This window comes from Macrosteles quadrilineatus, unplaced genomic scaffold (assembly GCF_028750875.1).
Source record: "Macrosteles quadrilineatus isolate MER2022 unplaced genomic scaffold, UCM_ALF_1.0 Scaffold_1__1_contigs__length_201487025, whole genome shotgun sequence".
Taxonomy (NCBI): domain Eukaryota; kingdom Metazoa; phylum Arthropoda; class Insecta; order Hemiptera; family Cicadellidae; genus Macrosteles; species Macrosteles quadrilineatus.
The window spans coordinates 16,505,751-16,520,985 of record NW_026542594.1 but is presented as its reverse complement, the minus strand read 5'-3'; the positions used below and the strand labels follow the sequence as shown (position 1 = coordinate 16,520,985).

The 15,235-nt window shown below is 33.7% G+C and overlaps 1 protein-coding gene across 1 annotated transcript in view; it reads left to right on the top strand.

Annotated features, from left to right (window-relative positions):
* LOC129004382 (ileal sodium/bile acid cotransporter-like) overlaps positions 1–15,235 on the top strand; it is an 83,140-nt gene that overhangs the window by 39,058 nt on the left and 28,847 nt on the right. Inside the window, exons 5-6 of the mRNA XM_054432957.1 lie at positions 2,481–2,655; positions 3,714–3,976. Coding sequence (XP_054288932.1) covers positions 2,481–2,655; positions 3,714–3,976 — 438 coding nt within the window. The remainder of the gene's footprint in view (positions 1–2,480; positions 2,656–3,713; positions 3,977–15,235) is intronic.

The following is a 15,235-nucleotide window of genomic DNA, read 5'->3' as shown; positions in this document are numbered from 1 at the left end:
AGTGCTATCCTTGATAATTATCCACCCTCATCGAATAAATGTACATCGTAATTTCGTAATGTTGACGTTGTGTTCAATCTATGTCATCCATCTGTTTATCTTTGTATAAAACCCGGCTGAGGTTGTGGTGGTAATTTAAAATCATGATTCCTGATTATTCTTGATCTTCTTTTTATGACATCAATATTCCCGGGCCTAATCCAAACAAAGTTAAAGCAGACAAACATTAATTGTAAACAGAAAGCTACCATGAAGAATTAAAAGATGTAAACACTGTTATTTTTCTAATCTTTCCTTGAAAAGTGGAGCAGTAAAATAATTTGCATTTATCCTTTTTTATTAAGACTCGTGTACAGAGCCTTGATTTGTACTGTGGTTTAATTAATTTTGGTCTAAACTATTTTAAACTGTGGTCTAATTATCTCTACTAATCTTACTTATTTCCTATAATCAATGACAAAATAAGAGTACATAAAATAACCTCATAGTTCCATAGTTTATGTTTAACCAGCTGTTAGTTAAAACAAATTATATTGCTCTAAAACAAATCGAAGATTACAAAGATTGCTTTAAAAAATAATTTGAACATCCTAGTATTTTACTATGTATATTTAATTAATCTGTCATCCTCTTAGAGAAGAATTGAACGTATCAATGATTAGCATTACACATAGTATAAATAAGTCAACCCTAAGTATGTCTTTACATTTTTATCCAAATGCTGAATTTGTGACACAAAAGCTGAATGTTTACAGCTGTTATGTTAAGCAAATTATTTTATGCCAAAAGCTAGTTTAGAATCTTAGCGTCGGCTGCTAGACTTTTTAAAAACTAAAACTTAATTTCTAGAAAACTGGGACCCTAAACTAAAATTATGGCTTCGACATTCCCTAGTTCTCAAAATTATCTTTCTTTCAACATAAAAATCATGAAAATCCGTCGAGTGGTTGATTCAGAATCGTGAAATAAAAAAACACTGTTTCGTTTTAATATTATAGATACTTTGTACCCAACACGAAATAAACACAGTTGCTTTTTTTATTTTCTAACATAATATGTTAAAGCTTTATTATTGTTAACTATTTGTTTACATTTCTTCGCTTTTTAGTTTTTTTTTAAAGTACATTTTTTTAAGTTAATTTTTTTTAAGTTAATTACAGGTATATTAACCTAGTTAATGTACATGTAATAGCTATAAAATACAGAATAATTAAATTTTTTTTTCTTAGATAGATTCAGATTGAAGATGTAATAAAAAAACTTCTTCTTTTTATTTTAAAACAAATGTTCAATCTCAAACGTAAATTATTATTTTTTTTATAACTTTTCACTTTTAATGTTATTGTAGCGTTTAACAAATATAAACATGGAATAAACTCTTTGATTTCAAAAATAAAAACTATGAACACCAGGGGATAAGACCCAAAAGGAAAGGTGGGGAATCGTTTACAGAAATGATCTCGGAAAATTAAGATATATGTTACAACCACCATTCAGAATACCGATAATTGGCGAGAGAAATATGAATATAGATAATGCAGGTGTAACATTGCAATGCAGGTGTTCTTAATTTTAGAGTAAAGACGTAATAATAACCATTTAAATATATGTTATCACAACAAACTTATTTATCTACCCCAGCCAAAAACAAAAATATTTATTTGAACGAAGACCACAACCATTTACAATTCATTCAATTCATTTGTCAATAGACCAGTGCAATGGCTTTTGATACTTTTTTAGCCACAAATAAATACATTCCAAAAAAATTTCCCTTTTGTTTGGCCAGATTTATCGTTCAATCTCTGATTTGCTGCCAACACTCAAAGAAAGACCATTCTTATGGTCAACTATGGCCTTCATAATTAAAACTTCAGCGGCTGCTGAAATTTGTCTAAGGGGCAAAGAAAATAGTGATGGGACTTGAAACATGAGATAGTGTCGAGGTCCTACACGTCCAACACGGTGTAGGAGTAGCTAAAGTTTTACCTGAGATATATAGACATATGTTTATATTTACAAAAGAGCTTCAGGACAAATGGTTGCACAAGAAGAAAGTAATGAATTCGAACTTATATTTGTAGATAACACAAATATGGATTTTGTAGATATAATAAACCTACCCCACATGAAATTGTGGTGTCTTCAATTCAACCGAAGGCAAACCTCCAGCAAATTGACATATAGCTATTTTCAGAGAGGGTGGTTAAATAACTGCTTTCCGTGTTGAGTCCACATTGAGATCTAATAGGCCTACTATACTCACTTTTAGGGAAATTACGACACATAGATAATTTCTTTATTAGTTCCTTTGATTTACTATATTAGTTTTCTTTTTTAGGATTTTTCGAGGCCTTGCCCCCACAAGCCACTAATCTATAATTCATTGGGGTTTGGGATTTTAGGCTCAATCAGACGAGACAGAGTTGTACAATAGATGGCTAAGACATGAACTCTAACCTATGTGACTGTGTTCACAGCTATCCTACATGATAGGCTTGCTGCTCTTCGCAAACTCAGTGCCAATGCGTCTCGGTCTATTCTTCACAGGGATAGCTCCGGCTGGCGGAGCTTCTAACATCTGGACGTTCACTCTCGGTGGAAACCTGAACCTCTCCATCACTATGACGGCTGTCAGCACTATTGCATCTTTTGGTAAATGAGATTTTGTTACCTGTTTACTCATTTCAAGTAACAACTCAAAGAAGATGTTTTGCAAACGTATTAACTTCAATCTGTATACTCAATACGGTGAAGATTTTTTTGTTTCAAAACTTACCCTCAAATATTCTGAGATATGTAAACTGGCTTTAGATTTTTGATTTAAGACATAAAACTCTTAAAGAAATGCAAAAAGCGCTTAGTTTACATTTCTAATTTAGAATTCAGAAAGTATATTTTTTTCCTTAAAATCTATATATTAATAGGCAAGCATGTTTCTTTAAAACCTTTTTTCTCAGCTTGTGTGCATCGCAGGGGAAATCTACGCATACTGTTAGAAAGATATTTTCCTGTGGCTGTGCAGAATCTCTTTAAAATTTTAATAGGCTCAAAAATAAGCACAAAAATGAATGTGAAATTAAAAAAAAATTATCATGGGCTTTATGGGTTGCCATGCTGGTGACGAAATAACAACGAAATATAAACAGAATATCAAAACAAATGTAAGAAATTCCAATCACATGTTTTATTTACAGTGTGGGGTGAAAAATAGAGAAGTATGTACATAATTGGGTTGATTTAGCTAGAAAAAACAACAACTGTAGGCCTACATATTTTTGGTAGAATTTTCGACCACTGGACGATTACTTGTTCTTATTTAAAATTCAAAAAGCACATTTATTTAATTTGCATTTCCACTGAATTTCAACTGAGTGTATTTTCACTATGAGTGTAGAATTTGAAGTTAAATTAGATTTTTTTTAGTTTTGAATGATGATAATCAGTTTTGTGGTGAATGACCACGATGTGATCTTTTCTCAAATCCAGCCTATTGACCATTTGCCTAAAACCCAATGGTGGGTTACTGTATAATATAGTAGTGGCCACAAAAACCCGTTTTTGGTGTATTTATGTTTATAGTTTAAGACAGATTATTGAGGTTCTACTGTAATTCCAACATTTTGAATAAGTTCCCCAGTGATTATTTACATTACCAGAAAAGTTATTGAAAACTCTTACTCTGAAGGTGTTGATGTTTTGTCTCTATATAGTGATGATTCCCCTGTGGGCATTCACTCTGGGTCAGGAGATCTTCAGCAGTGGTGCGATGGTTGTCCCATACAACCGTATTGCCTCCTCAGCCATTGGCCTCGTTGTGCCTCTCTCCATCGGCTACGCTGTGCAACACTTCGCCCCGTCACTCTCCAAGCTACTTGTCCGCATACTGAAGCCTTTCTCTATCATTCTCATCCTCAGTATCATCATCTTTGCTACGGTCACCAACTGGTATCTCTTCCGATTGTTCACTTGGCAGGTTTGTTAGAATTGGCAGGGTAGGCCTATACTAACTTTACTTCACCATATTTGAATATTAAGTTAGCCTACTTAAATCAATTAATCTTTACCTAGTTTAATCCGTTGCTCATAATCGAGAAAAACTGCAACTTTCAATAAAAGAATAAAGAACAAAAAATAAACAGCTACACTTTAATCAAAGAGTCACATAAGAATCTCATTTGACTTTTTGGAGCTCTTGTTCCTACAAATTTTTCACAGTCTTAAAAGATTGGACAAATTGGTTGGTGTTTTCATTGAGTGACCCTATTACCCATTACATTTTTTGTCAGCTTTTTGTTTCATACCCTTGGGTTGGGTTCCATTGTCAACGTCGTACATATAAATTTCTGCGTATTTAGGATCCCAACCTTCTTGAGGAATGAGAGGACCTACTCGATGGTAAAACAAGTCATTCGTCTTGAAATTGTAGATCCCATGCGTGATCCTCTAATCTAAATGAGCTTTGGAGCTGACCATGACAAATGCGAAATTGAGTTGACGAATGTAATCCGAATAATTTCTGAATCTTTATCTGAATCTTAATTATGAATCTTTATTATATCTTTAATATCTGAATCTGTAACTTATAATCACATAGTTTATAATTAATAAAATCATGTGTATGTTTGTTTTATCTTGAATCATTTTCTGAAAACAAAGTTTATGATTAAGTTTAACAACTATTAATCTATTATTGAGTGGAGCGAAGCGAAGCTCTTTGAGATCAACTTCAATGCAATCTTTATAACACTTCATCTGAATAACGGCTGAACATATTTTAGCCAAACTTACGAAGGTTGTTTTGTCAAATGTTTAGATGGTTTAGACGTAATTAATTTCAATTTTTGATAATTCCTATATAACTTTAAAGTTTTTTTTTTTTTTTACTTTATAGTTAATATACTCAAAGTTTTAAATTTTAACATTGGTCTTATAGGTTGCCATCCATGATGGTTACAAAATAACAACGTAAATGTAAACAAAACAAAGAATCATAGCATATGTTCAAATCAAGCCAAAGGAAAAAAAAGTAAAGTAAACATAGCACAAAGGAAAAAAATTTGATGATGACAACTGATTAAATAATACAGAGGAAGTCTTAGATTTACATTTAAGTCGCAATATGAAAACGACCACTGATCGAATAGGTACAGTCATAGATAAATCATACTTTCTTAGGAACAGTATTTAACAGATTTGATTTACCTAGCTAAATAAGGTTATAACAATAACATTTTATCTATAACTATTCGTAGGTGAATCACATGGATCAATCTCATAGATGGCGAACTTAAACAGGTCCACGACGTAGGAAGTGGTGAAGGAAGTAGTAAAGGCAAGAAGTGCGGAGTTTGGGAAACGTTTGTGGCAGTTACGTTAATGTATCTGCAATACTAAAAACTTATGGGAAGGGAGGGAAACAGGTCCAAGACGTAGGAAATAGTGAAGGAAATGGTAAAGGCGAACACTCCGGAGGGTGGGAACCGCTTGTGGCAGATATTAATGTATTTGCAATAACAGGTCCACAACGTTGGAAATGGTGAGGGAAGTAGCAAAGGCTGGCAGTGCGAAGTGTGGGAACCGTTTGTGGCAGTTACAGTAATGTATCTGCAATACTATGATGCTATGGGAAGGAAGGAAAACAGGTCCATGACGTAGGAAGTGGTGATGGAAGTAGTAAAGGCTAGGAGTGTGGTGTGTGGGAACCGTCTATGGCAGTTAGATTAATGTATCTGCAATCTTAAAACGCTCTATGAAGGGAGCGAAACAGGTCCACGTCATAAGAAGTGGTGAAGGAAGTAGTACAGGCTAAAGGTGCTGAGTGTGGAAACCTTTTGTGGCAGTTAGATTAATATATCCGTATCAGCAATCCTAAAATGCTATGGGAAGGAAGGGAAAAAGGTACATGACTTAGAAAGCGATGACGGAAGTAGGACAGGCCAGGTGTGTGGGAACCGTCTGTGGCAGTTAGATTAATATGTATCTGCAATCTTAAAATGCTCTATGAAGGGAGGGAAACAGGTCCACGACGTAGGAAGTGGTGAAAAAAGTAGTATAGGTTAGCAGTGCAGAGTGTGGGAACATTTATATTTTGTATTATATCTATAAACATTTTTTCATTTATTACTTTATAAACCGTGAAACATGATTGCTCCGCTCAACTGGCTTTCACTGATCTGAAAGCAATCCTAGTATTTTCTTTCTTTATAAAAAAGAATTTAAGCCACCACAATGTAAACATTTAACGTTCATTTGTCCAAGGTTGGATGTAACACCACGGCGGTCTAGTACTGCCGCTCTGTATCCATCAAAATGTTCCATTGGGAGGGTGTTGCAAGTGGCCACGTTCTCGTTTTCTCCGGCCACTCACAGTTTTATCGTCTCACAGGTGTCATTTCATTTTAAATTTAAATAAACCACAAAGGTTAACGAAACAACAGAAAAATACACTACAAAGAAATGTAATCTTATATACTAAAAAAACTTTTGCAAAACCTATGACAGCTAGCCTGGCCATACTACTGGACCGAATTACACACGGTTGGTACCAAATGAAAGATATTTTCCTGTAGATGTGCAGAATCCCTTTATAAATTAAAATAGGCTCAAAAATAAGCATGAAAAATGAATTTGAAATTAAAAAAAAATTAACATGGGCCTTATGGGTTACTATGCTGGTGACAAAATAACAACAAAATATAAACAGAAAATCCTAACAAATTTCAATCACATGTTTTATTTAAAGTGTGGGGTGAAAAAGAGAAGTCTGTAGCCTACATTAGACCTACATATTTTTGGTCGAGTTTTCAACCACTGGACAATTTCTGTTTTACTATATTAACTATTATACGGAGTCGTTCAAAGAAGGAATTGTCTGTGGCAGTTAGATTAATGTATCTGCAACACTAAAATGATATGGGAAGGGAGAGAAAAAGGTCTATAGGCCCGTTCACACGGGGCGAGTTTACAAGCTACACGCCAGCGTGTAAGAAGCCGGCGAGTTGGCGAGTGTGCTTGTATTCGTTCACACGGAGCTTGTCCACTCGCCAACTCGCAGACGTGTAGAAAGACACCGGCGAGTCGGCGAGTGCGCTTGAAGTCGTTCACACGATGCTTTTTCCACTCGCTCAGTAGCTGGCTTGAACCAAATCCTCCAACATCTTTGAGTAACAAGCGCACAAGCACAAGCAACTGTGTTCACACTGGGCTACTTTGCACGCCTACTCGCTCAAAAGCTGGCGAGTTGGCGTGTAAAGTAGCGGCAGCGTCAACTTTTTCCAGAGCTTTTTTACAAGCAGCTTTTGAGCGAGTACGTCGTTCACACTGAGCTATTTTACTAGCTGCGTGTAAAAAATCCGGCTTGTAGCTTGTAAACTCGCCCCGTGTGAACGGGGCTTATGATGTAGGAAGTGGTGAAGGAAGTAGTAAAGGCGAGCCGTGCGGAGTGTGGGAACCGTCTGTGGCAATTAGATTAATGTATCTGAAAGGGTCCGCGGAATTGGCTAACTCTAGAACTCGCTAACCCCATGTTAAACGCCCTATCTTCAAATTTGGTCGATGAGAGGAACTCGCTAACTTGTTCGGTTTCGGAATTGGATAACTCCGGAACCCGCTAACCCACTCTGGAGGCGGGTTAGTGAATTCCGTCCTCTTACGGAAGTCGCTAACTCGGTCCCTCGGCGGAACTCGCTAACTCCCAATCAGAAGCCTCGTGTGCCGTCCAATGGGAGCCAAGCACGAAGATTTTTGGCCAGTGTTGCCGAAAGTGAACACCTATGATCGTATCGGTAGCATAATGTTGTATCCTGTGAATAATTGGGAGTAAGAGCAACATAGTTGATAAAATAAATATATTTAGAAGTATGTTTAGTATTATTCTTATTATTATTAGGGTAGAAAATGCATTATAGTCTAGACTAACCAACACAAGTAAACTTTACATCCCATTGTTAACTTTGAAGGTCGTTTTTTGTGTCTAGTTCATGTCCGGTGACACTGATCGCTAGTGTCGACGAAATTGTGTTTCTATTATTTTATAGTTAACTTCATGATTTGTTCTTTACTGTTTGGTTATCTAACTAGAAGACGTGTTATTAGTTATGATTAGAACGTTTTATTTGGTTAAATGAGGTTTTTAATGACTGAAAACAAAAAACAATTGCAAACAAAACACGATATCTAAAGACAGTGCACCGGACAAAACCAACAATAAAACTGTCTTCAGCTGATCCATAAGGATGATGTTTTATACATGGTTTTCTTACTTAAATAGTAGTTTATTGGGATGCAAAAAGATAGTGTTGTATATTTATATTTAATTTAGATCTTATGTTATGAAATATCTATTCTCGTAGTCCACCATTTGTTTCTTTTATTCAAATAAATACACTTTTGTGAACTTCTGCAAATAAAAAATGATTAAGTTCGTATTTAGTATACTGGGCTTGTAACCTTGAATGCTTGTCCTTGATAGGTTATAATATTTGACTCTTTAAAGGCCTATTATATCTGTCGTGCGAGTGTTAACAATAGTTTGGTTCTTCTTAATATTTCTGTATTGTTACCGAAATAATTCCGAATCATAGTATTATTAAACAAATAAAAATAGTTTTGATATTTTTCTATAGCAGGCACATGATTTACCTAGGTACATTAATTAATAACGCAAATCAAAAACGTTAACAATGTATTACAATATTGCGTCTTTACTTTAGTCAAGAAAAGGAATATATTAAAACGTGACAGTGTGTTTTATTTCACGTTTCTAGACAGATTTTCATTATATTTGTGTTGAAAGAAAGATAATTTTGAGAACTAGGGAATGTCGAAGCCATAATTTTAGTTTAGGTTTTCAGTTTTTTATAATTTAAGATTTAATTTTTAAAAAGTCTACCAGCCGACGCTAAGATTCTAGACTAGCTTTTTTATACCATTTGCTTAACGTAACAGCTGTAAACATTCAGAGTTTGTGACACAAATTCATCATTTGGAAAAAAAATGAAATGGCATACGTAGTGTTGACTCATTTTATACTATTTGTAATGCTATAATCATTGATACGTTAATTTATTTGGTAATAGGATGACTTATTATTTAAATATACATAGTAAAATACTGACTGTTCTAATTTATTTTTTAGAACAGTATTTAAAATATTGGGTTTGTTTTAGTGCAATAGAATTTGTTCAAAACTAACAGCTGGAACTATGAGGTTTTTTATTTCGTCCATGATTTTGTAATTGATTATTTCGTCTATGATTTTGTAATTGATTATTTCGTCTATGATTTTGTCATTGATTATAAGAAATAAGTAAGATTAGTAGAGATTAGTAGACCACAGAGATAAGAAAGACCATTGCTGTATACAAATCGAGGCTCTGCCCTCAATTATTCAAAGAAAAGCCTATGAAAATTATTTTACTGCTCAAAATGTTAAGAAAGAGTAGGTAAATAACAATGTTTACACGTTTTAATTCATCTTGGAAGGTTTTTGTTTATAATAAATGTTTGACTACTTAAACCACAGACTATAGAGTAAACTTTGTTAGGATTAGGCCTGAAAATATTGATGTTATCAATCAAGGAGATCGAGGATGGTCAGGAATCACGTTTTTAAATTACTATCACAACCTCTGACGGGTTTTATCCAGACAAAAACAGATGGATGGCATAAACACAATGTTATTATTGACCTAGGATACTGCAAGTAGACCTATTATCGTTTTGTATAATCTACAAAGTTTTTGGCGTGTGTTCATGTGTTACGTGTGTTCATTACGTTTGGGTGCGCTGATGTAGGCAAAATATCTCATTTATTTCAACTAAATATCTTATAGTTTGAATTAATGAACACTAGTGGTCAAAAACTTGGCCAAAAATATTTAATGTGCAAGCATTGACTATTGGATACTGAAGTAGACATCCCATCGATATGGACCAGCCGTCGCCATTTTATAATTTTTACTTGTAGTTGTGTGAGCCAGTCACAGAATGTGTTTCTAAAATTATATTTTCTACCTTATTTTTGTTGCTGGCAAAGTTGATGGGTCATAAACAGTTGCTTTAGCTCATAATAAGTCATTCCATAAGTTTGACTTGGTAAAAACACATCGTGTAGGGCCTATTCGACAGAAATTAGTCATTTAGATCAGCGCAATCTGTTGATGGCTCACATCAACTACTTCGAATTAATTAAAAAACTGGTAACAACAACAACCAACATGGGATGGAATGTCTAGTTGTAAGTCAAAAGTAGCGTCTCTATTTTCACCCCACGCTGTAAATAAGACATGTGATTGTAATTTCTTCGATTTGTTTTGATTTTCTGTTTATATTTCGTTGTTATTTCGTCACCAGCATGGCAACCCATAAAGCCCATGTTAATTTTTATTAAATTTCAAATTCATGTTTTGTGCTTATATTTGAGCCTATTTAATTTTTTAAAGGGATTTTGCACATCTACAGGAAAATATCTTTCTATCAGTATGCGTAGATTTTCCCTGCGATGCACACGAGCTGAGAAAAAAGGTTTGAAACATGCTTGCCTATTAATATATAGATGGAGAAATTATGATGGACATAGATAGAGTCAATGAGTTTGGGTAATTATCACGGATATTAGAAGGAATAATGGTATGGATAATAAACATAGACAAATTACGTCACTATCTTACTAGATTGTTTACTTTTTTGAATTAATGCTATCTGTTTCAAAACAAACTATCTGTTTTTGTTTTTACTTTTCTTTGTTTACTTATTTATTTAGAAAATTAATTCAGTGAAATTGATTTAAAGGATAGGTTATGGACGATTTATTTAATGTCAGAACTATGACGGCATACCAAATTTTTGGCTGGTGAAGAAAGATGTCAATTGTTGTGGTAGGTCTTGGAAACAACCCAATAAGCTGCATGGTGTCAGTAGAAGCCAAATTCGATTGATACAATACCATATTGTCCCAGTAGTTCTGTATGGTTGAGATACGAAAGAACAGAGAGCTAAGAGGAATGTTTAAACACCCAGATAAATGGGTGGTTTCCAGAAGTAAAAGACTGGGATAGACAGGCTATGCGTGGAGGGGAGAAGATACATCAACTTTAAACACTGTATTCGAAGAAGAATTAGAAGTAAGACGACCACTTGGAGGACCAAGCCATGAAAGAATTCTACAGACCGGGATCAACATTAAGGCTGCACTTTAGTGGGTCTGACTTAGGGGAGGTACGAATGAGGCATTTAGTTCAAAATTCCTCCGTGAACAGCGCTGTAGTAGAGAGCACTTTGGCAATGAAGGTTTACTAATCGCAAAAATAGTTCTGTTCATAAAATAAAATTATAAATGTCTCAAATTCAATTTTATTATTTTTTAAATATAAAATTAAACTATCATAACCTAACCGAACTAACCAAACTTGCTGATAAAGAAATAATATAACAAAAGTTTAGTAATCGGTAAAATAATTCTGTTTATTAAATAAAACTAGAATTTGCTCAATTAAAGTTTTATAATGACTTAATAATAAAATTAAACTGTAATAACCGAACCAAACCAACCAAACTTGCTGATAATAAAAAAATCTTGGACAAAAAGTTAATGCTTCCAGCAGGTTTCGAAACCGGGACCTACAGTATAGAGACGTAGGAATTGGCTAACTCAGGAACTCGCTAACTTGGTCGTGTGGCGGAACTGGCAACTCTGGAACTGGCTAACCGTCTCAGTCAGGAATTGGCTAACTCCGGAACCCGCTAACTCGATTTTGTCTCGCGGCGGAATTCGCTAACTCTGGAAGTCGCTAACCCGGCCGCGCCCACTGCTCGGAGCGTTGCCAACCTTGTACGACAAAATAATCGTACACTGCCGTATTTCAAAATGTCAGTGTCTATAAAGATACAGTAAATGTTATTTTTTTTGTTATCAATTCCACTTTTAACAGATAACTAGCCCAAAGTAATTAAAAGACAATTAAAAAATCATGAAAAAGTGTTTTTTATTAAACTGTACAATAGCCAGTTAAATGTTTATGATTTCGATCTTAAATATAAATGCCATCAGTATAAAAGAAAATAATAGAATATGAAAAATATTCAAAATTTAGTTTAATTGGTAATAAATAATTAAACCTCTACGAAAATAAGCTAAAATACACGCAAGTTCTTAAACACGGAAAACAGATTTAGTTGTAATGTCGTAATAAACCAAAACCATTAATTAATACAGTCATCAACCATCGTAACTTTCATAATTAGTTCATAGATTTTAAATTAAATGTTCGTCGTTGAACCGTCCAACTTACGTGTACAAATATGATGACATAGACTAAGTTTTTATCTAGGCCTAATAGTTTGAACCAAAGCATTGTAGGCCTACTAGTAAATAGTTGCCTAATTCTAAAATGTGTTGAATTTTTTAGCAATAATGTTACATGTTTTAACACAGTTTTTAGATTGTACACCTAAGCCCCACTAGTAAAAAATAGGAGAAGATATAATATTCATATAATAAAACGTGACAGGGTTATTTTAATTCACGATTTTTAATAAACTAATTGACAGATTTTCCTGATTTGAGTGTTGGGTTTCCTTTATATTGCTTTCACAATCGATATAAACTATACCAAGCCATTGCTCGGTTCACCGTTCCCCAGTACTGAGCTACACAATAGACAATAGCTTTGTTTTTGGATAAGATAGAATCAGCCTGGAAAAAAACTCCAGACTTTTAAAAAGTAAGCCTTCTGAAAGACGGAAAATTAATATTAATTTAACAAAATTTAGAGGATGACCCGGGTTCTACACTAATAGCCTACGATAAAAGAAATTTACAAGTTGTATTTACGCATAGACTAACTTTTAATGCAATCCATGAATACATTAGGCCTACCACTTTATAATGTATTGATAAATATTTATTTAAATTCAATAGCTCTATTTAAAAATACATAACCACTACAATGTAATTCTGTAATGACGTTTAACGTGTAAATTTTATTATGATTTATGATTTAAGGTTACTACAAGCCCAGTATATAAAATACGAACTCAAAAATTGTATTTGCAGAAGTTCACAAAATGGTATTTATTCGAATAAAAGAAACAAATGGCGGACTACGAAAATAGATATTTCATAACATGTAATAGATCCAAATTAAATGTGCATTTTTATCTTTTTCATACCAATAAGCTACTATTTAAGTAAGAAACCCACATATAAAACATACTCCCTTATATTAGTACATTTCTCATCCTTATGGATGATCTGAAGACAGTTGTATTGTTAGTTCTGTCAGGTGTACTGTCTTTAGAGGTCGTGTTTTGTTTACAATTGTTTCTTGTTTTCAGTAATTTAAAACCTCGTTTAACCAAATAAAACGTTCTAATCACAACTAATAACACGTCCCCTAGTTATATAACCAAACAGTAAGGAACAAATCATGAAGTTAACTATAAAATAATAGAAACACAATTTTGTCGACACTAGCGATCAGTGTCACCGGACATGAACTAGACACGAAAAACGAGCTTCAAAGTTTACAATGGGATGTAAAGTTTACTTGTGTTGGTTAGTCTATGGTAAGACTATAATGCATTTTCCACCCTAATAATCATAAGAACTTCTCTGTGGTTAAACATACTTCTAAATATATTTATTTTATCGACTACGTTGCTCTTACTCCTAATTGGAAATTGGTGGAAATTGGTAACAGAGAATGATATGAAAAAAATAATAAGATCTCTTAATCCATCAAATAGTGAAGATGCTTACGGTTTTTCAAACAAAATTGTAAAATTCATAGCTCCTTACATTATGGAACCACTGATTCATCTTGTTAATATGGTGTTTTCTACTTCAACCTTTCCAAATTGCTTAAAAATCAGTAAAACAATCCCTCTTTATAAGAAGGGAGATAAATTTCTTATTTCAAATTATAGACCAATTTCAATGGTTCCAGTGGTATCAAAAATAGTTGAATCCTGTGCTAAAGCCCAGATCTTTGATTTTCTTAACTTAAATAATATTTTAAACAATAACCAATTTCGTTTCAGACCGGGTCGTTCAACTACTTTGGCTATAGAATCGGTGGTGTCTGATATTTTGGATAGTTTTGAATCTGGTGGTTATCTTAGTGTGGCACTTTTAGACCTCAGTAAGGCCTTCGATTCGGTCTTACATACAATTCTTTTGCAGAAATTAGAATTTTATGGAATAATGGAGCACGAACTAAATTTTTTAGAATCATACCTCTGTGGAAGACTACAATTTGTTAATTTAGGAAAAGATAGGTCAAATTTTAAGGAGGTCCTTGCTGGGGTTCCTCAAGGGTCGGTACTGGGTCCGGTTTTGTTTATTCTCTATATTAATGATTTGCCAAACTCCATTCCTTGCAAAACAATTTTATATGCTGACGACACAACCTTCATCTCATCAGCTGACAACTTTTACTCTGCAAACCAAAGCATAGAAAACGCCATTGAATTGGGTAATCTATGGTTTGAAAGTAATTTTCTGGAAATAAATCATGATAAAACAGAAAAAATTTGTTTTACTTTGCGTAATCTTGAAGCAGACAATGCAGTTTCTGTCAAATTACTCGGAATATCCATAGACTCTAAACTCACTTGGGAAATACAAACCAATAATATCATTTCAAAATTGTCAAGAGTATGTTGTTTGATAAGAAAACTTAAAAATTGTGTTTCTAAACCAACACTTCTAATTGTTTATCACAGTTTATTTCACTCACACTTGCTGTATGGCAATATACTGTGGGGTAATAGCTCAGGAGCTCACCGGGTCTTTACATGGCAAAAGAAGGCTCTCAGAATTATGTTTGAAATTCCGGATAGGGTTAGTTGCAAAGCATTTTTTGCTGAAAATAAAATTATGACACTCTCTAATATTTTCATTTTTTACAATTTAGTTTCCGTTAAAGAGAATCTGAATAAATTTGTTCCTTGCAACTCAATCCATGGGTATATCACCAGACAATCAAAAGATTTATATATTCCTCAAGCCAGGCTATCAAAATTTATCAAAAGTTATAAATACTTGCAAATAAAACTATTTAATAAACTTCCAATATATTTTAGAAATCAGGAAAGTATTCATTTGTATAGGTCAAAATTATCAGATTGGCTTACAAGTCGTGCTTTTTATTCAGTTGAGGAGTTTTTGCAGAATGTAGATTTTTCAACGCTTAAATGTGAGGCCAAGCAGTCTTGATGATTCTTTTTCGTG